Genomic DNA, 27,036 nt, shown 5'->3' with positions numbered 1-27,036 from the left:
TTTCACAATTATCATAAAAGAAGCCTAATTTATAGATTCCACTAAACTTGTTTCTACATTATTTTATTGAACATTCAATTGAGCTTTATTTCAATAATATTATTTCATATTTATTGCAAATTATGAAAATTCAACACTATGCATTGTCAAAAAGAAATAAATTATTTTTATATAGAGATTTTATTGTCTGTCATTATTCTAAATAAGTGATATATAGAATATATAATCAGTTGCTGTCATAAAGCTTTAGCTGAAATACATAGGTTGAACCTGTGTATGTTATTCCAATTATGACTTTTACTCAGCTCCCTATGGATGTGCAGGAATGTCATTGATTTCATATCAGCAGCAGGTTACACTGAAAACATGTTGCTCGGAGCTCACAGAGTATTTCTGGGGTTGCTTGGCGAGAGTTCGGGTACCCGCCCTGCATGTTTGGTGCTCTTTAGAGCACCAATCAACATGCAGGGATTGTCTGCCACGCACTGTAATGCCACAGCCATGTTGGTTGTGGCATTACAGTGATTGGCTGGCTGCACAGCGTCATCAGGTCTAAAGTAGACCGGACACTACCCAGCTCGTCACAATCTGCTCCGGACTCAGGCAGTGTAGGGAGAGTTGCTGCTGAGATAGGGAGAGATTTTCAATTTTATTAGTTAGTGTGGGTATACCATCTGAAATACACAAATCCATCTCAACCAACAGTCCTTATGAGGACAAATCAAGGTGTAAATAGATATCAATGCTAGTTAGGCAGTGTATGTGTGTATATAGATATCAGTGCTAGGCAGGCATACAGTGTATGTGGCAGACTTCATCGCATATAGCAAGAGGGTCAATTCCAGTACTGTCTGCTGCTGCTTCCTATTACAGATATTTATATACATAGTCCCAGGTATCAGGGGCCAGGAATAATTTTTTAGGGATCTTAATGCTGATTATTTAAAAGCAATCCAGAGCACACCGTTTTTCAGCTCCATTTGCTTGTTGGCACTGCAGGATACAACCAGATCCTTTCTATGTTACAGTGTAAAAATCTAGCTATTTTAAACAGGGGTTTGGCCATCACACTGATCGCATCTTAGTGCGTTGAAAATTCTGCCAGTTCTGGCCTACTGTTACTTTTTTTTGTAGTGTCTTAGAAAAGACACCAGTTTGCTGAAAAAAAATGGTACCTACAGGCCAGATATTTTACACTGGGGTTTGTCCGCCACATGGATCCCATATCAGTGCAGTCAAAATTGTGCCATTTCAGGTCTCAATTGAAATTTTTCTGCAGTATCCTAAGCAAGTTATTGATACTAGTTTGCTGAAAAAAAATAGTTACCTACAGAGCAGATATTTTACACTGGGTTTTGCATGAAAACACAGATCGCATATCAGTATGCTCAAAATTGTGCCATTTCAGGCCTTCTTTGCATTTGTTTTGCTGTGTCTTAACCTAGTTATTTACACCAGTTTGCTGCCAAAAAAAGGACAGGCAAGATATTTTAAAGTGGGGTATCTCCGTCACACAGACCACTGTGGTGTAGTAACCACTGTGTCCGCTAGGGGGCGGGACTTATGTATGTGTGATCAGCAAGGACATTGCTGAGGTGCTGCGTTAATATGTGAGGGAGAAGTCTCCAGGTAACTAGAGAGTTGGGGGGGCCTGGTTACCTACAAACCCACCCAGGGGGTGTGTTTAAAGCACGGTTGTAAAGAGTGTGAAAATGCCTGAAGGACCTGTGATGAGGTCAGAGTCATGTGACCCAGTGGGCATGGCTATGAATGATTTAATGTGGCCAGAGTGAGTCACAAGTGGTGAATGCAGGGACCTGGTTGGTCCAGTGTGGAAGGTACAGTGAGGAGAGTTGTCTCCTGGCTAACAGCCTGTGGAGTGGCTGTGTGTAATGGCTGCCAGTGTCTGAGAGTCCCAGAGGAGAGAGTGGATGTCTGCAGCGTGGAGCAGCAACCATGAGGAAACCCTGACGTGGGTGAGATAATGATGAGGCTGAGGAGCCTGTGTATGCTGCACATTGTTATCAGAGTCAGAGGGAAACTCTGTAATGGACGCTATGCTGGTGAAATGAACTGTCTGTTGCTGTGATGGTTTATGCTCCATAATAAACTGCACGGACTGCTATGTTTTGTTGGAAAACCTGTGCCGGAATGTGATTTGTTCGCTGCCTAGCGAGAATCCCCTACTTAAATGACAGCGCTACCTCACACCACATATAAGTGTGCTCAAAACTGTGCCATTTCAGGCCTCCATTGCATTTTATTTGCTGTGTCTTCTCCTAGTTATTGACACCAGTTTGCTGCAAAAAAAAAAATTCAGGCAAACAGTATGAGAGTACCAACTTCCTAATAATGGGAATGTTTCTTTCAGGTGGCCCTCCTGTACGTCTGGTCAAAGGGCTATTGAGGTGCATCCAAATGTGGGGCATGCCTTGCATTCACTGCATAGGCAAACAGTATGGGAGTACCAACTTCATAATAATGGGAACATTGCTTTCAGGTGGCCCTCCTGTACGTCTATTCAAAGGGATATTGGGGTGTGTCCTAATTTTAAGCAGCCCTTCCACTCACTGCATAGGCAATAACAGTATAGGAGACCCACTGTTTAATAATGGGAACAACAGAGCATAGCCGGCTGATGGATTTCTAAGAATAGTAAAGGGCGCCTGATGTTTGTGACTTTCAGAGTCCCTCCTTCATAAATGGAACAGGATGTGTCTGATGATGTGTCACACACCACATGGCCAGATAAGGTTGTAAAATGTTAAAATGATATTTCCCAATGAATGCATTTGTCTTGGTTGAAAGCAATGCTAAAGTTGAAAAATGCATCAAAAACGCTACGTGTGAACATAGCCCAAGTGATGGAGGAGCATTTTTGTTTTTGGCTATTTATTTTGCCTTATATACAAGTCATTACCCTGGAAAGGATGTTCCTTAACATATTTCCCAGGAAAATCCATTTTGGTTTCATTTTTGTATGCTTTATTGTGAGTCTGTAAAAGTGGCATAAGACTCTGACAACATTGTTCACAGCAGTGACCTGGGAGTCAGAAATGCTCTCAGGAGTCTTCCCCATGCTGTTCCTATGTCATTTGAGCACTGTTCCCATCAAATTCCACAATTTTTAGTCCACCTGAAGACCGCTGGGGGGGCGCAAAAATGCTCGAGTTTCCCATAGACTTACATTGGGCTCGCTGCTTTGGTTGAGCACCTGAGCATTCCAATATGCTTGACCCGAGCAATGAGCACCAGAGCATTTTAGTGCTTGCCCATCACTAATAGATATGTTTTGATAATGACAGTCTTGACAATTTTTTAAATCATTATAGTTTGTAATAATATAATCAACAGGAAAAGAGTATAATGCCAGATTGGTGACATGACATTTTTAGAATAGGACCTGTTCTAATTAAAAGAATGGGTTGGGAATATTTTAAACATATTCAACTCATTACCATGCTAATTAAAAGATGCATGTTATGGCAACTTAATTTAGGCACACTTATGTTTTTCTTGAGTAGTCATCTACTCAAGCCCACGCAATTTTTTTCAACGAATTTACCCATTAATTTAACACCTACATGTCCCAAATTTTACACAGATACACTAATCTAATTATTAGTCAAAGACATATATAAAACTAAATGAAATTAAATGGTTTACTCTACGTAAACCATGTGTCAATTCATATCGGGTTCTGTAATGATTTTACAGAAGCCGGCAATTGATTTAGCGGCTATTATGCTATGTAGAACTCTATGAACTATAAATACATATATATGTGTCTCAATGACATGTATATATGTATTCTATGTGTATATATCTATTCTTTCATTTGTGCTTTAAATCTGTCATTGGGATCCATTATATGTCCATTTTGCAAGCCTGCGAGAAAATCTCGTCATATGGATGCCATACAGATGTCACACAAATGTTTAGATGCGAGAAGATGGCATCATTGCATTACAATCGGATGACATACGGATCACTGTTCAAGAAACATTTGTGTGATGCTGGTCCGTGAAAAACGGACTGCTTTTTTATACGTCGTGTGTGACTCCAGCCTTATATCTGCAATCAAAGTAAAAAAAAGTGAAAGTTCCATAAAGGGACTAGGTAAAAAAGAAAACAGTTTTTAAAAATAGGTAAAAAAATTTAAAATAATAAAAATAATGAAAAAATCCACTAATAAATACACATTTTTATGTAAAAAAATTAAATAAACAAAAGAAGTACCGTATTTTTCGCTTTATAAGACGCTCCGGATTATAAGACGCACCACAATTTTTGAGGAGAAAAATAAGAAAAAAATATTTTTTAATAAAATGGTGGTGCCTCTTATAATCCTTGCATCTTATTGCTTACCGGGGTTGGTGGCTGCGGTGTAGAGGGGTCCCAGGCTCGCTGCTGGAGGAGGCAGGCGTGGAGTGATGCTGCAGGCCGCATTCAGGGATGAGGGGGGGCTCTGATGTGTGCTGTTGCTGCTGCAGAGTCTTGTGCTGGTGTCAGGTTTCTCCACTTGTCCGGCGGTTGGAGGCCGGTGCTGCGGGTGCTCCGGTGCGGCGTTGTGTGCCCATCGATGCCCAGGGCTCTGCCGACATTGTTTGACAGACCAGAGCCCCAGCATTTCCTTGGTTCCCTGTATATGTGCGCTGAAGTGCCGGTAAAAAAAAAATGGCCGCCGGCGCGTGCGCAGATGGGATCTCGGGACCAGTTCTCGAGAGATGAGATCTGAAATCTCATCTCTCGAGAGCTGGGTCCCGAGATCCCATCTGCGCACGCGTGGCGGCCATTTTTTTGCAGGCACCACCGCGCGCACACAGGGAACCCAGGGAAAATGGCCGCCGGCGCGTGCGCAGATGGGATCTCGGGACCCACCTCTCGAGAGATGAGATTTCAAATCTCATCTCTCGAGAACTGGGTCCCGAGATCCCATCTGCGCACGCGCCGGCGGCCATCTTTTTACCGGCACACAGGGAACTGAGGAAATGCCGGGGCTCTGGCCTGTCGCACAATGTTGGCAGAGCCCCGGGCATCGACGGGCACACAACGCGGCACCGGACACACCCGCAGCAGCGGCCAGCAACCGCCGGACGCCCCGATCACAGCCTAGGTAAGGCATGTCCGCTTTGTAAGACGCACCCCTGTTTTCCCCCCAAATTTTGGGGAAAAAAAGTGCGTCTTACAAAGCGGAAAATACGGTACACGTTTGGTAATGCCACGTCTGTAAAAATCTGATCTTTAAAAGTGTCACACTAGTTAACCGCCATTTAGTTAACTAGTAAAAAATCAAGAAAAAGTAGCAAATTATGCTTTATCATCATACCGCTTGGAAAAAGTGGAAAAAAACGCAATCAAAAAGATGAATGTAAATAAAATTAGTATAACTGAAAATGCCATCTTGTCCTGCAAAAAACAAGCCGCTATATACCTCCATCAGCGGAAAAATAAAAACGTTATAGCTCTCAGAATAAAGCAATGCTAAAATAATTATTTTTTCTATAAAAGTTTTTATTGTGTTAAAACCCCAAAGCGTAAAAAATGTAAATGTGGCATCGCTGTAATCATACTGACCCGAAGAATAAAGCTGCCTTACCAATTTTACAACATGCAGAACAGAGAAAAAACAATTCCTGAATTGCTGGTTTTTGTTCATTCTGCCTCCACAAAATTGGAATAGAAAGCGATCAAAAAAGTCATGTGCCCGAAAATAGTATCAATAAAAAAGTCAGCTTGTCCCGCAAAAGAAACAAGCCCTCACATGACTCTGTGGGACGAAATCTGGAAATATTATAGCACTCAAAATATGGTGATGCAAAAACTTCTTACAAAAAAAAGTCTTTTAGTGTGTGACAAAAGCTAAATTTAAAAAAAGGATATAAATCTTGGTATCTCTGTAACCATAAAGAATAAAGTCGCCTAATCACTTATACCGAACAAAGAATGGCATAAAAAATAAAACCAATTTTTCAGCTTTTTTGGATTAGTTCATTTGGACTCCTAAATATCGCAGTGAGGAGATCACAGTGTTTACCCCCACATGTGGAGTATGAGCGTACTCAGGACAAATTGCACAACAACTTTTACGATCCATTTTCTCCAGTTACCCTTGGAAAAATAAAAAAAATTGGGTGCAAAAAGATCATTTTTTGTCGAAAAAATATGATTTTTTATTTTCCCGGCTCTACGTTATAAACTTTTGTGAAGCACTTGGGGGTTCAAAGTGCTCACCACACATATAGATAAGTTCCTTAAAGGGTTTAGTTTCCAAAATGGGGTCACTTGTGGGGTGTTTCCACAAGTGACCCCATCAGGGACTCTCCAAATGCAACATGGTGTCCAATCTCAATTCCAGCCAATTTTGCATTGAAAAAGTATGTGGTGCTCCTTCCCTTCCGAGCTCAGCCAAATGCCCAAACAGTGGTTTACCCCAATATATGGGGTATCAGCATACTCAGGACACATTGCACAATAACTTTTGTGGTCCAATTTTTCCTGTTACCCTTGGGAAAATAAAAGATTGGGGGCAAAGAGATTATTTTTGTGGAAAAAATATGATTTTTTTTCACAGCTCTACGTTATTTACTTCTGTGAAGCAATTGGGGGTTCAAATTGCTCATCACTAGAGTTGAGCGAAACGGGTCGAACAATTTCAAAAGTCGCCGACTTTTGGCAAAGTTGGGTTTCATGAAATGAAACCCGACCCTAGGATGAGGTCGGCCACGAGGTCGGCGACTTACGCGCCAAAGTCGCGTTTCAAAAGTTTGTTTAGCGCTCTTTTTCAGCCAATCAGGATCCACGGACACTGTGGGCAACGTGATGACATAGGCAGGGGTCGCCACCATCTTTCAGAAGGGCATGCAAGTGATTGGCTTGTTTTGGTGGGCGTCACAGGGGTTATAAAAGGGCGTGCACGCCGACCGCCATCTTACTTCTGCTGATCTTAGCATAGGGAGAGGTTGCTGATTCTGTAGGGAGAGCGTTAGGCAGGGAAGAAGAAAAAAAAACTGCTTCTGCTGCTAGCGATTTTGCCTGTGCAACACATCAGTCACTGTGTGTGCAGTGCAAGGGGAGGCTATATTGTGGTGGATCAGCGGTGTTGGTTGTTAGACTGCCTTCTAAGGCTTCCTGACAGCTGCATTGCTGTTTCCCCACTGCTCTGCAAACTGCTTTTTTAAAAGCAATCCCAATTTTTTTTTTGTCCTGCTAAGGTACTGAGCGTGCATTTATTCACACCATACAGCGGTGTACGCTCCTCACACAGTACCGTGTAACGGCTGTTATCACAGCCACAGTGAAGCTATCTGTGTGTCACTGTGGAGGACTTGTTCCGTTCTTACAGACCTACACTCTAGGGAGATTCCTATTCTGCCCAATTCTACAATTCACTTTTTTCACACCTGTGCCATCGAGCCTGTGACATAGCGCTCTGATATTCAGTGGGCCTCACACAATCCAAAAGTGTCCAGTGTCCACAAGTGTCTGCAGAAATTCAAAATCTCCCTTATCCTGTAGTCACTTTTTTCACACCTGCTGCATCGAGCCTGTGACACAGCGCTCTGATATTCATTGGGCCTCACACAATCCAAAAGTGTCCAGTGTCTGCAGAAATTCAAAATCTCCCTTATCCTGTAGTCACTTTTTTCACACCTGCTGCATCGAGCCTGTGACATAGCGCTCTGATATTCATTGGGCCTCACACAATCCAAAAGTGTCCAGTGTCCACAAGTGTCTGCAGAAATTCAAAATCTCCCTTATCCTGTAGTCACTTTTTTCACACCTGTGCCATCGAGCCTGTGACATAGCGCTGTGATATTCAGTGGGCCTCACACAATCCAAGTGTCCAGTGTCCACAAGTGTCTGCAGAAATTTAAAATCTCCCTTATCCTGTAGTCACTTTTTTCACACCTGTGCCATCGAGCCTGTGACATAGCGCTGTGATATTCAGTGGGCCTCACACAATCCAAGTGTCCAGTGTCCACAAGTGTCTGCAGAAATTCAAAATCTCCCTTATCCTGTAGTCACTTTTTTCACACCTGTGCCATCGAGCCTGTGACATAGCGCTGTGATATTCAGTGGGCCTCACACAATCCAAGTGTCCAGTGTCCACAAGTGTCTGCAGAAATTCAAAATCTCCCTTATCCTGTAGTCACTTTTTTCACACCTGTGCCATCGAGCCTGTGACATAGCGCTGTGATATTCAGTGGGCCTCACACAATCCAAGTGTCCAGTGTCCACAAGTGTCTGCAGAAATTCAAAATCTCCCTTATCCTGTAGTCACTTTTTTCACACCTGTGCCGTCGAGCCTGTGACATAGCACTGTGATATTCAGTGGGCCTCACACAATCCAAGTGTCCAGTGTCCACAAGTGTCTGCAGAAATTCAAAATCTCACAGAAATTCAAAATCTCCCTTATCCGGTAGTCACTTTTTTCACACCTGTGCCATCGAGCCTGTGACATAGCACTGTGATATTCAGTGGGCCTCAGACAATCCAAGTGTCCAGTGTCCACAAGTGTCTGCAGAAATTCAAAATCTCACAGAAATTCAAAATCTCCCTTATCCTGTAGTCACTTTTTTCACACCTGTGCCATCGAGCCTGTGACATAGCGCTGTGATATTCAGTGGGCCTCACACAATCCAAGTGTCCAGTGTCCACAAGTGTCTGCAGAAATTCAAAATCTCCCTTATCCTGTAGTCACTTTTTTCACACCTGTGCCATCGAGCCTGTGACATAGCGCTGTGATATTCAGTGGGCCTCACACAATCCAAGTGTCCAGTGTCCACAAGTGTCTGCAGAAATTCAAAATCTCCCTTATCCTGTAGTCACTTTTTTCACACCTGTGCCATCGAGCCTGTGACATAGCACTGTGATATTCAGTGGGCCTCACACAATCCAAGTGTCCAGTGTCCACAAGTGTCTGCAGAAATTCAAAATCTCACAGAAATTCAAAATCTCCCTTATCCGGTAGTCACTTTTTTCACACCTGTGCCATCGAGCCTGTGACATAGCACTGTGATATTCAGTGGGCCTCACACAATCCAAGTGTCCACAAGTGTCTGCAGAAATTCAAAATCTCACAGAAATTCAAAATCTCCCTTATCCTGTAGTCACTTTTTTCACACCTGTGCCATCGAGCCTGTGACATAGCGCTGTGATATTCAGTGGGCCTCACACAATCCAAGTGTCCAGTGTCCACAAGTGTCTGCAGAAATTCAAAATCTCCCTTATCCTGTAGTCACTTTTTTCACACCTGTGCCATCGAGCCTGCGACATAGCACTGTGATATTCAGTGGGCCTCACAAAATCCAAGTGTCCAGTATCCACAAGTGTCTGCAGAAAATCTAAATCTCCCTTATCCTGTAGTCACTTTTTTCACACCTGTGCCATCAAGCCTGTGACATAGCGCTGTGATATTCAGTGGGCCTCACACAATCCAAGTGTCCAGTGTCCACAAGTGTCTGCAGAAATTCAAAATCTCCCTTATCCTGTAGTCACTTTTATAACACCTGTGCCATCGAGCCTGTGACATAGCGCTGTGATATTCAGTGGGCCTCACACAATCCAAGTGTCCAGTGTCCACAAGTGTCTGCAGAAATTCAAAATCTCCCTTATCCTGTAGTCACTTTTTTCACACCTGTGCCATCGATCCTGTGACATAGCACTGTGATATTCAGTGGGCCTCACACAATCCAAGTGTCCAGTGTCCACAAGTGTCTGCAGAAATTCAAAATCTCACAGAAATTCAAAATCTCCCTTATCCGGTAGTCACTTTTTTCACACCTGTGCCATCGAGCCTGTGACATAGCACTGTGATATTCAGTGGGCCTCACACAATCCAAGTGTCCAGTGTCCACAAGTGTCTGCAGAAATTCAAAATCTCACAGAAATTCAAAATCTCCCTTATCCTGTAGTCACTTTTTTCACACCTGTGCCATCGAGCCTGTGACATAGCGCTGTGATATTCAGTGGGCCTCACACAATCCAAGTGTCCAGTGTCCACAAGTGTCTGCAGAAATTCAAAATCTCCCTTATTCTGTAGTCACTTTTTTCACACCTGTGCCATCGAGCCTGCGACATAGCACTGTGATATTCAGTGGGCCTCACACAATCCAAGTGTCCAGTGTCCACAAGTGTCTGCAGAAAATCTAAATCTCCCTTATCCTGTAGTCACTTTTTTCACACCTGTGCCATCGAGCCTGTGACATAGCGCTGTGATATTCAGTGGGCCTCACACAATCCAAGTGTCCAGTGTCCACAAGTGTCTGCAGAAATTCAAAATCTCCCCTGTAGTCACTTTTTTCACACCTGTGCCATCGAGCCTGCGACATAGCACTGTGATATTCAGTGGGCCTCAGACAATCCAAGTGTCCAGTGTCCACAAGTGTCTGCAGAAAATCTAAATCTCCCTTATCCTGTAGTCACTTTTTTCACACCTGTGCCATCGAGCCTGTGACATAGCGCTGTGATATTCAGTGGGCCTCACACAATCCAAGTGTCCAGTGTCCACAAGTGTCTGCAGAAATTCAAAATCTCACAGAAATTCAAAATCTCCCTTATCCTGTAGTCACTTTTTTCACACCTGTGCCATCGAGCCTGTGACATAGCGCTGTGATATTCAGTGGGCCTCACACAATCCAAGTGTCCAGTGTCCACAAGTGTCTGCAGAAATTCAAAATCTCCCTTATCCTGTAGTCACTTTTTTCACACCTGCTGCATCGAGCCTGTGACATAGCGCTGTGATATTCAGTGGGCCTCACACAATCCAAGTGTCCAGTGTCCACAAGTGTCTGCAGAAAATCTAAATCTCCCTTATCCTGTAGTCACTTTTTTCACACCTGTGCCATCGAGCCTGTGACATAGCGCTGTGATATTCAGTGGGCCTCACACAATCCAAGTGTCCAGTGTCCACAAGTGTCTGCAGAAATTCAAAATCTCACAGAAATTCAAAATCTCCCTTATCCTGTAGTCACTTTTTTCACACCTGTGCCATCGAGCCTGTGACATAGCGCTCTGATATTCAGTGGGCCTCACACAATCCAAAAGTATCCAGTGTCCACTAGTGTGTGCAGAAAATCTAAATCTCCCCTGTCCTATAGACACCTTGTACCTTGTTTTATATTACTTTATAGTTTGTTGGATTTTGTCTACATTTCTACCAAAAATGAGGAAGGCTGGTGGAAGAGGCCGTGGAATTGGGCGGGGGTTGGCAGCTGATAATGATGGTGTAGGTGGTGGATTTGATGGTAGTGGTAAAAGCAAAATAGGACCGCATGCAGGAGGTGTTGAGCCTGCGTCATCGTCTGGCTCCATAAGGCTTTGAAGGCTTAGTTTTCTAGGAGTTGGCAAACCGCTTTTAACGCCAGAGCATCAGGAAAAAGTTTTGTCTTACATTGCTGACTCAGCCTCCAGCTCTATCGCCTCCTCTTCTGAAGTTGTAAAAAGTAAAAGCACTGAGTTGTCATTGGAGGCTCATGTTCATGAACCACACCTTTCCTTGTGTCCTTCACCACAACCAAGATTGAAGGATGACGCAGGCCATACTACTGATTACTCCATGGAGCTGTTTTCACATACCATGCCTGGATTATCAAGTGAAATGGTGAATTACCCAGGCCAAGATGAATCTGACATGGAGTGCACTGATGCACAGCCGCTGATAGATGATTCTGCTGGTACATTCACTCAGAGCACTACATTGTCCTCGCAGTGTACAGAGCCAGATTCTGACCCTGATGAGACTCAGGTGCCCCTTCCTGCACACTATACCACCATACACGGTGACACAGAGGAAGGTGCACATGACATTGAAGAGGAGGTAATGGATGACCCAGTTGTTGACCCAGATTGGCATCCATTGGGGGAAGAGGGTGCTGCTTCCAATAGCTCAGATGAGGAGCATACACAGCAGACATCAACATCGCAACAGCTGTTATCTGGCAGGCCCGGAGCAGTCCAAAGACAGGTTCCAAAAATCAAAAGAGTTGCTGGACAGCTTGTCCAGAGGGTCAAAACATCACAGCGTGCTAGGCCGCAAAATGTCTGCCAAAGTAGGAAGAGTGCAGTGTGGCACTTTTTTGAACAAAATCCTCATGATCAGGCCAAGGTTATCTGTAAGAAGTGCGCAAAGACCTTTAGCCGAGGGAAAAATCTGAAAAATTTGAATACCAGTTGCATGCTTAGACATTTAACCAGCATGCACTTGCAAGCGTGGACACAACACCAAACCTCAAGTGCCACATGTGCAACTGATCACAAAGAAGGTAGTCAGCAACGCTACATTGTTTCCCCCACTGTAAGCCCATCGGTTAGCACAGCAGCAAATGTTGAGGTGTCGTTGCAAGGCCACAGCAGTCAGGGAATCCCACTGTTATATCAACGAAAAACTGAATCTAGGCCATCAGAAAGAACACCAACTCCATCACCATCATCAACCCTCTCTCAGTCCGCCCTGTCCACCGCTACTTCTACCATATGCAGCTCTCAAGTCCAGCTCACCCTCCCAGACACTATGAGTAGGTCAAGAAAGTACTCAGTCTCTCATCCGCGTACACTGGGTTTGAACTCCCACATTGCCAAACTAATCTCGTTTGAGATGATGCCCTATCGGTTGGTGGAAAGCGCAGCTTTCCGCGAACTCATGGCCTATGCAGTACCACGCTATGACCTACGCAGTCGCCACTTCTTCTCTCGCAAAGCCATCCCAGCCATCCACCATCATGTGAAAGACCGCATTGTCCATGCACTCAAGCAGTCAGTGAGTGGAAAGGTGCACCTCACAACTGATGCATGGTCCAGTCGGCATGGCCAGGGCCGTTACGTGTCCATCACTGCGCACTGGGTTAATGTGGTGGATGCAGGGTCCACAGGGGGCAGCGGTGGTGGGACAGTGCTGCCTAGCCCACGGTATAGAAAACAGTTGGCTGTAGGCGTTCCACCCTCCTCCTCCTCCTCCTCCAGAAGCGAAAGCTCGTCCACAGAGCGCAGTCGTACGAGCACTCCATCTGCAGCTGCTACTGTTGCACACGAGGTGTCCCCCTATCGAGCACCTAGTGGAAAGCGTCAGCAGGCTGTGTTGCATATGATGTGTTTGGGCGACAGACACACCGCCGAGGTGCTGGCCGAGTACTTGAAGCGATAAACTGAGTCATGGCTGGGCAGTGTACATCTTCAGGCAGGCAAGGTAGTTAGTGATAACGGCCGTAATTTTGTGGCAGCCATAGCCCTTTCAAAACTCAGCCACATACCTTGCTTGGCTCACACCTTGAACCTGGTGGTGCAGTGCTTCCTCAAAAATTATCCGGAGTTAACAGCCCTGCTCCATAAGGTCCGAAGACTGTGCGCACACATCCGCCGGTCGCCTGTACACTCCATTCGTATGCAGAAGCTGCAGCGATTGCTCCACCTTCCCAACCACCGCCTCATTATCGACATTGCAACAAGGTGGAACTCCACCCTGCACATGGTGGAGCGGCTGTGCGAGCAGAGGCAGGCCATAATGCATTTGTGGGAGGATACACGGCCAGGCACTTTGAGAGCAGACATGGAGTTGACAGGTGTGCAGTGGTCGAAGCTGAAAGACCTCTGTAAAGTCCTTCAGTGTTTTGAGGAATGCACACGGCTGGTAAGCGCAGACGACGCCATCCTAAGCATGAGCATCCCACTTATGCGTCTGCTCATGCAAACTTTGACGCACCTTAAGGAGCAGGCGTCTGCAGCCAATGTTGACGAGGAGGAAGAGGTGGAGGGAATCCTTGATGACATTCAGCCATTGTCTGCTCAGGGACCTCTCCTGGACGAGTTGGAGGAAGAAGAGGAGGAGGAAGATGATGATGGGGATGATTACTTAGGGGAGGAGGATGCATCTCGTGGGGCAAGTGAAAATGTTGGCGTGGCAAGGTCTGGTACAGGGTTTGTGCGTGACTGGAGGGATGTGGATTTGCCAGAAAGTGCTCCTCCAACCAGCACTCGCAGTGCATCATTGACACCGGGAACATTGGCCCACATGTCAGATTATGCCTTGCGGATCCTAAAAAGGGACTCCCGCATTGCCAAAATGATGAACGATGACGACTACTGGTTGGTATCCTGGATCCACGCAATAAAGGCAAATTATAAAACATCATGCCACAGGAGAACCTTGACCTAATATTGGCTAATAAACAAGCAACTCTGGTAAATCGGTTGCTTGAGGCATTCCCAGCACACAGCAGCGGTGATGGTTCTCACACGAGCCGTACGGGCCGGGGTCAGCTTGGCAGAGGTGTTCGTGGTGCACACAGCAGAAGTGGCATTGGAGACAGGGGTTTCATGACAATGTTGTGGACTGATTTTTCAAGTACCGCTCACACAACTGGTAATACAGCATCGATGGAAAGTGACAGGAGACAGCAGTTGTCAACTATGGTTACAAACTACTTTTCCTCCCATATCGATGTTCTCCCACACAGGTCATTCCCCTTTGACTATTGGGCTGCTAAACTGGACAACTGTCTGAATTGGCACAATATGCCTTACAGGAGCTCGCTTGCCCAGCTGCAAGTGTGCTATCGGAAAGAGTCTTCAGTGCAGCTGGATCAATCCTGACAGAAAAAAGGACCCGTCTGTCAACCCAAAATCTAACCTTCATTAAAATGAACCATGCATGGGTTTCCAAGGATTTTGTCCCACCTTCCCCTGATGACACATAGGGTGACAGAAAAATGGCTTGCTTTGGTCCACCTCTTCCTGGGACTTGACCTATTTCGCCTTTTGCATCAGCTGAATGTCCAACATCAGCATATGCCACTTTCTAAAACTCCCTAACTGTGCTGCCTCCCCCCCATGGCCGGGGTCACCACCTAGCGCACGACACCGTGCGAGTGCCGTTGCCCTGGACAGGTGGGTAGGCCGACTCTTGGGCGCGGGCACTGGCACAGGGTCCCTCATAGTGCAATCAAGTGTCTCTGACGGTGGTGGTGCACACCCGCCGTCAGACACACCGCCGTACTATGAGGGGCCCAGTGCCAGTACCGACACCCACGAGTGGGCCCCCCTTGCTTGGGCAGGGCCCCAGCATTTGCAATCTTTACCTCTCCCTGCTCCTCCGCTGTGTAGTCTGGGCCGTCAAATCCATACTGTGCCTGACACCGTCTGAGCCTGCCTCCTGATGTATAGACATATCTTTTGAATGTGTACGCTATCCATACATGTTATCCGGGGATACGGTACCCTTTCTCACCTTTGTGCAATCACTTGCAAGCCATACTGGGCCTTACACCGTCTGAGCCTGCCTCCTGATGTATAGACATATCTTTTGAATGTGTACGCTATCCATACATGTTATCCGGGGATGCGGTACCCTTTCTCACCTTTGTGCAATCACTTGCAAGCCATACTGGGCCTAACACCGTCTGAGCCTGCCTCCTGATGTGTAGACATATATTTTGAATGTGTACGCTATCCATACATGTTATCCGGGGATACGGTACCCTTTCTCACCTTTGTGCAATCACGTGCAAGCCATACTGGGCCTAACACCATCTGAGCCTGCCTCCTGATGTATAGACATATCTTTTGAATGTGTACGCTATCCATACATGTTATCCGGGGATGTGGTACCCTTTCTCACCTTTGTGCAATCACTTGCAAACCATACTGGGCCTAACACCGTCTGAGCCTGCCTCCTGATGTATAGACATATATTTTGAATGTGTACGCTATCCATACATGTTATCCTTGGATACGGTACCCTTTCTCACCTTTGTACAATCACGTGTAACCCATACTGGGCGTGAGAACGGCTGGCGAGCTGTTAAGCAAGCTACAGCACATGTGGTTTGCACACGTAAGTTTTTCATTTTTTTCAGGAATGACGGTTAGGCCTAATTCCGGAACTGCGGTTGACCTGCACTTACTGGGAAATCATCGTTCGCGAGTAATAATTGTAATCAGTGATCCCCATCACTAACGTTGTTCAGCGGGTTATTTGCACCTGTAAGCGACAAACGCTGGTCTTTTCAGTGTAGCGCACATGCAGCCACGGACATGTAAGGGCATGACACACCAGTTATTGGCCAATCTCATGTGCCAGAGCCTCACGTGTCCCTCTAGTAAGCCAGACTCGGACCGCGGGGCATGACGGAGTCTCGTTCATTAACGGAATTAAGCTTGCAATGTGTGCATCTGTTTTGTAGCTGGCATGGTTGAGGTTGCCCGTGTTGAGTCAAATTACACTGTAGGCTCCACTCCTGGTGGTGCCCTTCTGGACATTCCTTTAAGGTTCAGCTTTGCAACCATACTGCCCACGTAAAACAAACACTTTGCCTTCATGAACGCTGTTTGGAGGGTCATGACTCGTGGGAATAACGCCGCCCAATCAGTTAACCTGCTAGAGAGATCCTTCGTTGCTCCCAAGCATGACATCACACTCCCTAGGAGGAAGGTAATGCCATTGTGGCGACCGTACTCCTGGGGGCGACACAAGTGCACTGATGCCCAGCCACTGCGCGATGAATCTGCTGGTACATTGACCCAGACCACTACATTCCCCTCGCACGCTACCCGGCCTGAATCTGACCCTGATGAAACTCAAGTTACCCTTCCCATATACAGTTCCATCTTACACGGTGACAAAGAGGAAGCTGCAGATGAAAGTGCAGGTTCGGCCCACCCGCCATCAGACACACCACCGTACTATCAGGGGCCCTGTGTCAGTGCCGTCACCAATGAGTGGGCCCCCCCTGCTTGCTCAGGATCACAGCACTTGCAAGGTTGAAATACTGTGCAGTGAGATGGAAGATGGGGACGACGAGGAGTCCAGACAAGTACAGGGATTCCCTAGCGAGGAGACTTATTTGATTGTTTTCAATGTTGGGACAGCAATTTTTGGGGAGCACTATACTCTGGAGAATGATAGATGGGGCCCACCATACACTGGAACATTCCAAAGGTGGACATCAGACACTGGAGCAGCATTTACAGGGCCCATTATACACTAGAGCATTAGAAATGGGGCCCATTATGTTTGGAGCATTATTTGGGCCCATAAGACAGTGGAGCTTAATCCATGGGGACCAACATATACTGTAGCATTATGTGGAGCTCATCATATACTGTTTCAAACATTATATGGGACCAATGATTCTGTATGGAGAAATAGATGGGCCTCGTCATGAGATGTAAAAAGTGAAGTATTTTTCATTGTACTATACCGCTATTTCTCTGCCGTATCGGAGCATGATGAGTTGTGGTATTATGTGTTAAAGGGGCGCTCTTCCGCCCAGGGCACATGAAAACCTGGAGCCAGCCCTACCCCCCCACAACTTTAGCCAAATAACCCCCATTTTTCAGTGCGTAACTTGTATTATGAAGTTAATTAAGGTTGACCAGCTTAAGTAAGAAGAATTGATGCTTTTGGCATTCAAATGAGCACTGTAGGTGTGTTTCCTGTCCTCCTCTCACTGCCGACTTTTATTCCCCATTGACTTACATTGGGTTTCGTGTTTCGGGACGACCCCGACTTTTCCCTATAATCGGCCGATCTTGCTCGACCCGACTTTTGGAAAAGTCGGGTTTCACGAAACGAAACTCGACCATAAAAAACCAAAAGTCGCTCAACTCTACTCATCACACATATAGATAAGTTCCTTGAGGGGTCTAGTTTTCAAAATGGGGTCACTTATTGGAGGTTTCCACTGTTTAGGTACATCAGGGGCTCTCCAAATGCGACATGGCATCCGCTCTCGATTCCATCAAATTTTACATTCAAAACCTCAAATGGTGCTCCTTCCCTTCTGACCTCTGCTGTGCGCTTAAACAGTGGTCTTCCTCCTCACATGGGGTATCGGTGTTCCGATTGCACAGCAAATATTGTGGTTCATTTTCTCCTGATACCCTTGACAAAATAAAAAAATTGTGTGAAAAAAAGTTCATTTTTCCTTTCACATTGCTTCAATTCTTGTGAACCACCTGAAGGGTTAATAAACTTTTTGAATGCGGTTTTGGGCACCTTGAGGCTATGTGCCCATGTTAGCATTTTTAAACGGTTAGGAAACTGATCCTCTTCCCAGAAAACGCGCGTTTTATTTCTGCGCGTTTTTTGCACAAAAGACGCGAGTTTTGACACGTTTTTTTCCGCACGTTTTCTGGGAACATTGGAAAAGGCTAAAAACGCTCAGCTATGTGGAAATTAATGAGCATGCTGCGGTTTTAGCCGCTAAGCGATTCCTGAGCGTTTAAAAACGCATGCATTGGCACAAAAAGCCAAAAATGCATGCAATTTAATGTGAAGCTTCTTTTAAGCGTTTCTGCAGCATCTGAGCCAGCACAAACACTGCGGAAACGCTTAAAAAAATGCAACATGGACACACAGCCTGAGGGGTGCAGTTTTTAGAATGGTGTCACTTTTGGGTATTTTCTGTCATATTGACTCCTCAAAGTGACTTCAAATGTGAGGTAGTCCCTAAAAATGGTTTTGTAAATTTTGTTGAAAAAATGAGAAATCGCTGGTCAAATTTTAACCCTTATAACTTCCTAACAAAAAAATTATGTTTCAAAAATTGTGCTGATGGAAAGTAGACATGTGGAAAATGTTATTTATTAACTATTTTGTGTGACATAATGCTCTAATTTAGGGGTATAAAAATTAAAAGATTGAAAATTGTGAAATTTTCAAAATTTTTGCCAAATTTACATTTTTTTCACAAATAAACACAAGAAATTTTGAAGATATTTTACGACTATCATAAAGTACAATATATCACGAAAAAACAGTCTCAGAATCAGTGGAATACGTTGAAGCTTTCCAGGGTTATAACCACATAAAATGACAGTGGTCAGATTTCAAAATTATTGCCTGGTCATTAACCTACAAAGTGGCTTGGTCTTTAAGGGGTTAATGAAAGGGCAAGTAATTTAACATAACCATTTGGAGACTAAATTTGGACACATTTAGATTAGTCCAATTTGTCGATTTAAGGCTACAGTACATTCCCTCAATGAGCTTTTGATCAGTTTTTGAAGTTACAGAATTTCTTTTAATTTTTTTCAACATGCGTTTTTAGCGCGTTTTTGATGAGGTTTTCTTTATCTCTAGTTGGTCTCTTGTTTCTTAAAAAAAAATCTGCTTTGTTTTTTGTTCATCCTGCATCCACAAAAGTAATTGACATGTTGTGGATTTGAAATAGGCACTGCAGAACAGTAAATGCTGAATAAAATAAAAGCACAGCGGGCATGAGATTTTTATAAATCCCATCGACTTTGCTGGAATTGTAAGACCACGTTCACATGTTAAGTATTTGGTCAGTATTATACATCAGTATGTGTAAGCCAAAATCAAGAGTAGAGCAATCAGAGGAAAAGTATAATAGAAACACGTCACCACTTCTGTATTTATAACATTCCTGGTTTTGGCTTTCAAATAGGGATGTAAAGTACTGACCAAATACTGAACGTGTGAACATGGCTTAAGAAGCTAAAAATATGTAACGTCAAAAACTCACCAAAATTTATTACTGACACACAGCCTAAAGCTCCATTCCCACAATGAGAGTTTGGTGAGTTTTTGATGTTCCATATTTCCTCAGCATTTTTACACCTATTAGGTAAATTCTGGAAAAAAAATATTAATAATTAGTTTTCATCACGTTTTTGACACTGCAGTTCTTGTCTGTTTATGATATGTCATAATGAAAATGAAGCTTTTTTTTATACTTCCTGGCTTTGGTAAAACTTTATTGATACAGTAATGCGCTGATTACATGCGAATTTAGTGCTTTCCCGCACCAGAAATGCACTAAAAGCGCATATGCCTTTATTAATTGTGGATTCCGTATCTGATGCAATTCTAAGGAGAATATAAGCACATAAAACTCAGCGTACTCATAAGAGAAATTGACATGTTTGCTTAAAATAAAGCAGTGTGTGCATGAGATTTCTATAATTTACATTTACTTTGCTGGAACTGTAAGATTTTGCATTTTTGGATAACAAAAATATGCAGCATCAAAAACCCACCCAAAACTCATCGTGGCAACTTAACCTTAAGACTACGTTCCCACGATGAGCTTTTGGTGCGGTTTTGATATTGCAGAATTTCTGCACCATTTCTGCACCTATTATTTAAATTAGGTAACTTGTGTTTTTTTTTGAGTTTTTGTCTTTTTTTAACATGCAACTTTATCACATTTTTCGGCCTTACGGTTTTTGTCTCTTATGGGTGTGTCATGCTTTAAATAAAGCTGCTTTTTTATACTTACTGGTATTTGGATTTGACAAACTTTATTGACATACTTAGGTATGCATTATATGTATTTTTGATGCATTTCCACTGTGGAAATACACTAAAAATGCATATGTGTTTTTAACCTGCTAATTTTCTGCATCTAATGGAAGTCTATGGGGAAAATCCGCACAGAAAACTCAATTTACCTGCAAGAGATATTGACATAATGCGGATTTGAAACGTGCACCACAGGTCCATTTTAATGCTGAATAAAAAAAGCCATTGTGGGCATGAGATTTCTATAAATCCCATCCACTTTGTTGGAACTGTAAGATTGCTGCATTTTTGACAGCAAAAATGTGCAACATCACAAATTCACCAAAAGTTCATCGTGGAAATGTAGCCTTCTCTTTGCATTGATCATTTCCTGTGTGATCAGGTAGCAGCTGAAAGAAAAAATGGAAACCTATTTTTCTCTAGCTTTCATGATTATAATGCTAAAGTGTTTGATAATGTACAGAGTATTGAGAATAATCATTGGAATAACCAAAATATTGCAATTTTTGGAATTAAAAGTTGAATAATTTAAAAAGTTATATAGTCCTAGAGCCAATTATTAATATGTCCTGCAATAAAATCACCTGATACATACAGATAATTTAAAAATAATATCTTGTTGGCTTGGTTCACGTTGCATCTGTACACCTAGCCTATACGGCCGAGTATCGCATATTAATACTCGGCACTGTCGCCGGCACTCAGGAGCGGAGCGTGTGGCTTCATGTATTGCTATGCAGCTGCACGCTTCGCTCCTGAGTGCTGGTGGCAGTGCCGGGAATTAACATGCAAGACTCAGTTGTATTCCTCGCATGTGTGATCCCGGCCTAAAATGTGCGTTTCTGACCTCTCTCTGGCCTGCATACTGTTTGTATAAGGCCACGTGCACATGTTGAGTATTTGGTGAACTTTTTACACCAGTATTGTAAGCCAAAACCAGGAGTGGATGATAAATACAGAAGTGGTGATGTGTTTCTCTTATACTTTTCCTCTCATTGTTCCACTCTTGATTTTGGCTTACACGTACTGATGTGAAATACTAACCCAATACTGAATGTGAAGTGAGGCCTTATGCAGAAAGATACTGGAAATAAATATACACTATGCAGCGTGCGTTTCTTTGTGGTGGGTCACTATGGTGGATTGATGTCTTGGCATCCATCCAGGCTGTGCATAATGTCACACACATACCTCCTGAGCATAAATAACTGACAGTTTGAGCAGAAACACTGTGAAATAAGTCTTACCTTTTCATTGAAACAAGTAATAATAATTAAAGCCCTTATGTAAAGTATTAATTTAACCCACTTTTTTCATTTCTAGGAATACCAAATAGACATATTTTTTGCTCAAACATGGACTGACAATCGTCTCAGGTTCAATAGTACCATGAAGATTTTAACACTAAACAGCAATATGGTTGGATTAATTTGGATCCCAGACACTATTTTTCGTAACTCAAAAACTGCAGAAGCTCATTGGATTACAACGCCAAATCAACTTCTACGAATATGGAATGATGGTAAAATTTTGTATACATTAAGGTATGTTTTTCTTGACACTTATTATACTGTTAGCTGGTTGTCTACATAATGTCTTTATTTAAATATCTTGTCATTTACTTTTTGGTTCACGTGCTTTACGTCCATATTTATAAAGTAAAGATATTGTTTTCTTTGGCATTTTACACCTTTCTATGTTTTGTCTTATGGCATAATATTAGTTTAAATCAGTTGTGTTACAAATTAATTTCAGCTAAGGAAGACTTAAAGGCATTCACTGATGTTGATAAATGAATAGTGGATTTATTTATTGTTTAGTTCTATAAAGAAGCAAAGATGTTGCAAGAGCCGTTTTTATAAAATTGGCATGCTGCTCTGCTTAAAGCACTACTCCAGGTTTTTTTTATTACAGCGCTGCAGTGGCACTTTAAATGTAATTCCCCTTCCCCTGTCTCATTGTCACCACCTTCATCCTTTTCATCGCTCTCGTCGGTCTCTGGTGAAAAGTGTCCTTCCGGCAGCTCTAGTGTTTGATGGAGCACACTGGAGGTCGCTTTTCAATGCATCTCTATTAGAGCCTTGCTCTGGCTCTCATAGAGTTGCATTGAGCTCTTGTGACATAACTTCTGACTTCCGGCCAGCAGAAGTTACAGGCACAAGATGGCACTGTGGGACAGGAACGATGTTGGTAAAAGGTGAAGTTGCCTACTGTGAATGATGGAATAGGCATGATTATGTTTTGTGGTGAATTTACTGAATCTAGCACAGGGAGTCTTGAATCTGTGATGGGTACAATGAAATCTCAAGACTGTCAATTCATTATGGAGCCAAATGTGCTGCCCAGTTTCAAAAAACTTGGTTTGAGTCACAGGTTATGAGTAGAGATGAGCAAACCCAAACTGTAAAGTTCAGGTTTTGTACCGGACAGCTAGTGTTTGAAGCTGAATTCTAAACACAGACTTCTGGAATTCCAATTTACAGTTTGGGGATGAGACAGAGAGATTTTCCAGCTCCAAAGTTTGGGTCTCCATTGATATGGGGTTCGAGTAACAGAACTGAACTTTGGACTAAAGTTCGGTCAAATCTGAAGAACCCAAACTTCCACGAGTCCGCTCATTTAGAGTTATGACTCTGCCAACTGGATACTGACCAAAACACATAGTTAAAAGCATTAAAGAATGGCTAAGAGTAAAGCATTGGACTATTTTCAAGTGGCCTTCAATGAGCCCTATTCTAAATTTTATTGAACATCTGGGGAAGGAGTTGAAAATTGCAGTCTGGAGAAGACAGTCTTCAAATCAGAGATAGCTTTAGCAGTTTGTTCACAAGGAGTGGTCCAAAATACCCGTGTACAGGTGCAGATGTCTGATTGAGAGTTATAGAAATCATTTTTTTGCAGTAAAACATTAAGTTGAGGCTACCATGACTTTTTTCCAGGCCATTTTCGTTACTTAGGTTTTTTAATCTTAATATATATACAGTATATTGCCTAAAATACAAAGGTAATATGTCATCTTGAACTTCAGCCCTTTGATGGATCACTTAAGGTTGTACTTGCTTATCTGTTCACAAAAACATTCATTTTGACCAGGAATGCCAAAGTTTTACATGCCACTGTAGATACATAGACACAACAGATCTACACACATTCATACACAAATACACATTTTCTAGTTCTAATTTTTTTGTGATGGGTCATTTTAACATTTTGCTAACCAAAATATAAATTTATATCATAAAATGTAGTTCATAAGAGAAAAATAAATTATATGAGGATCACTAAACCTTTTTGAAATTGTATGGCTACAGATAAATGCAAAGGGCAAAGTTTACTTTTTGAACTTTTAAGTATCTAGGAAGCCAGTACATATCACTGTAGACTTGAACAGGAAGCCTATTGCTTTCAATGCACTGTTAAATATATATATATATATATATATATACTGTGTGTGTGTGTATATATATATATATATATATATAAACTGTGAAAAGTAATGTTCAATCATAAAGACAGATGACAGAGCATAAAGCAATTCAAAATATATTGGGTTGGATTAATTACTACTGCTCTAACTTTAGAATGGAATTTCACTAGATATGGCTAACGTATCCCAGTAGCTCATGCTTGATGATAATTTGACACATCTTTAGACACTTTTGTCTAATGTCATGCTATTTCTTGATTGGCTTGCATTAAACTGGATTCCTACACCAAAATGTTTGCAGATTTCAGCACATTAAAAAACATCCCCTTTAATTCAAAAAAGCTGAATTCTGCAAGAAAAAAATAATATAATTAAAGAGACCCTTTCACCAGTTTTAGCAAGTTGAAATTTCCACATCATAGAATAGTATCTGTAGAGCTGTATAAAATCTTGCTTTTATTTTTTAATTTCTAATTTCCGTTGCAGACATATTGAGTTTTTTAGATTAAATTTTATACAAAGTCCAAGGTGGCTTGAGCAGAGGTTCTTCACTTGGGGCATATGAGCTTTCTGTATTTTTTATCCTTGACTTACCCAAATAGCACAATATCTTGTTTCTGTTGCTTGGTAGCTAATAAGCTAGTCAGTGCTGTAATCAAGAATTACTGCCTTTAGTTTTAATTACAAATATTGTGAGAAATTTACTAGATATGACATAATATAATTAAGTGGAATTAAATACTCAATTATTTTAAAAATTTGCATTTGCCAAAACTTGGTTATATGGATCATCAAAAAGTTAAAAAATAAAAAATATTAATATTTAATAGTTGTAATTACCATACCGATCACATCACCAGCCAATCCACTCTTCCCAATCTGGTCCTCTGTGCATATTATTATCACAACCGTCAGGCGTTCCTGGGCCTCCTAAAACTAGGCTTATACCTTAAGGTTTTATGGGCATTTCTGTGCATGTGCTCACAATGTTACGGTACACGTCATGACAAAATGATGTCATGATCTTATACCATTTTGCACAGAACTGACCCAAGCCTTATCGTAGCCAGGGATTCAGTGCTTGTGTCATTGATAAGAAGATGTGATGAGGACCATAAGGGTGACAGTGAGGAACAGAGAGGACGGACATGTGAGTGATAAATTTAGTACAAGGGACATTAAAATTCACAGAAAATAACTTATCTGCTTACTGAATTTTCTGGAAAAATCAGCACAAACAAGCAATTTAAAGTTTGCATGATCTGCTCATGAGCTGCTCATTCCTAATATCTACATTAGGTGAGATATCTTAGACTACTTTCCCATAATGAGCTTTGGGTGAGTTTTTGGTGTTGCAGAATTTCTGCACCATTTATTTTATAAATTGGGCTTACTAGCATTTTCTAACACACGTTTTTGTGTACTGTTTTCTTACATGTGTTTTTATCTTGTGTTTGACACTGCAGTTTTCCTTTCTTGTTGATATGTCGTGCTTTAAATACAGTTGCTTTGATTTTAATAATTCCTGCTATATGGCTTTGACGAAATTTAATTGATACAGTCATGTTCGGATTACACACATTTTTGATACGCTTCACCGTAGGTCATTTTATGCTGAGTGAAAAAAATGCAAAGTGTTTATGACATTTTTGTAAATTCCATTCACTTTGCTGGAACTGTAAGTTGCTGCATTTTTGATGCAGTGAAAATATGCAGTGTCAAAAACTAACTTAAAACCGACCATGGGTATACAGCATCAGGTGTCAGGAACTGGCTTAAATCTATTAGAGTTGTTAGTAGAATGAGAATAGCCAATGTTTCATGGATTGTATAACCCCTTAATGACCAAGCCAATTTTGACCTTAATAACCAATTTATTTGTGAAACAAAAGGAAATTTGGTAACAATTTTGAAAATTTTCACAATTTTCAAATTTTTAATTCTTATGCCCTTAAATTAGAGAGTTATGTCACACAAAATAGTTAATAAATAAAATTTATCACATGTCTACTTTACATCAGCACAATTTTTGAAACATGATTTTTTATTTAGCGTTAAAAGTTAACCAGCAATTTCTCATTTTTCCTACAAAAATTACAAAAACCATTTTTTTAGGAACCACATCACATTTGAAGTGACTTTGAGGGGGTCTATATAATGGAAAATACCCCAAAGTGACACCATTCTAAAAACTTCAGCACTCATGGTGTTCAAAACCACATTCAAGAAGTTTTTTAACCCTTTAGGTGCTTCAGAGGAACTGAAGAAATGTGGAAGGAATAAATTAACATTTAATTTTTTCACAAAAATTTTACTTTATACTCATTTTTTTTCATTTTCACAATGGTAACAGTAGAACATTTCTTCTGAATACACCAATACCTTATTTGTTGGAGAAATCTACTGTTTGGGCACACTACAGGGCTCAGACTGGATTTAGTGCCATTTCACTTTTGAATGTAAAATTTGCTGGAATAATAGCAGATGCCATGTTGCTTTTACGAGCCCCTGATATGCTTAAACAGTGGAAACCCCGCACAAGTGATCCCATTTTGGAAACCACACCCCTCAAAAATTTTCTCCAGGAGTTTAGTGAGCATTTTAATTTCACAAGAGCGACATATAATTTGATAATGTTGTCATATTGAATACATTGTCATTAGTTTTTAGCGCAAGTCTTGAGTTTGCATCGGGTGTTCAGGTATGCACCGAATATCACGTGTGCTCGAGTGCCATACATGAGTCCCTGCCCCGCATGTTTCATGGCTGACACCCAAAAAAAATGCAGGGTCCCGTGATACTATGTGCATACTTGAGCACCCGATGCAAACTCGAGTAGCGAGTACTTAAGTTCAACACTAGCCGTCATATCATCATTTTTTACTTTTGAAAAACTCAGTTCTAACCCCAACCCTAACCCCAACACTAGCCCAGCCCTAACCCCAACCTTTACCCAACCATAACACCAACCCTAACTTCAACCCTAACCTGAGCCCTAACTCTAAACGTAAACCCAACCTTAACCCTAACCCCAACGTAAGTATTTTAGATTTTTTTATCTAACTAAGGAGATGATAAAGAGGGACGTGATTTACTATTGATTTACTTGGTCAATGTGATATGATTTATCACAGTTATCAAAAGAAACCAATAGGAAAAATGTTCTAGTTTTGCTGGGTACCAGCCGGCAGATCTCGGAGGGCGCAATGTGCATGTATGCACACCTTATTTTTTTCAGGAGTTTGATGCTAGGCTGGGTGGAGAGATCAGGAGGGCCCGGGGATGGTGTAGTTACTGGTGGGATCTCAGGTGTCATCATTTCTCTCTCCTTTGACATGTATATTAT

General features: G+C 42.3%; 1 protein-coding gene across 6 annotated transcripts in view; it reads left to right on the top strand.

Annotated features, from left to right (window-relative positions):
• The window catches only part of GABRG3 (gamma-aminobutyric acid type A receptor subunit gamma3), a 1,013,315-nt gene that overhangs the window by 513,384 nt on the left and 472,895 nt on the right, over window positions 1-27,036 (top strand). For all 6 annotated transcript variants that reach the window (XM_073541484.1, XM_073541483.1, XM_073541482.1 and 3 more), the window contains one exon: window positions 21,587-21,807. In XM_073541484.1, the coding sequence (XP_073397585.1) occupies window positions 21,587-21,807 (221 nt within the window). The remainder of the gene's footprint in view (window positions 1-21,586; window positions 21,808-27,036) is intronic.

Source organism: Dendrobates tinctorius, unplaced genomic scaffold (genome assembly GCF_039654945.1).
Source record: "Dendrobates tinctorius isolate UK_male_01 unplaced genomic scaffold, ASM3965494v1 ptg000121l, whole genome shotgun sequence".
Taxonomy (NCBI): domain Eukaryota; kingdom Metazoa; phylum Chordata; class Amphibia; order Anura; family Dendrobatidae; genus Dendrobates; species Dendrobates tinctorius.
The sequence above is the reverse complement of the archived record's forward strand: the minus strand, read 5'-3'. Positions and strand labels throughout refer to the sequence as shown.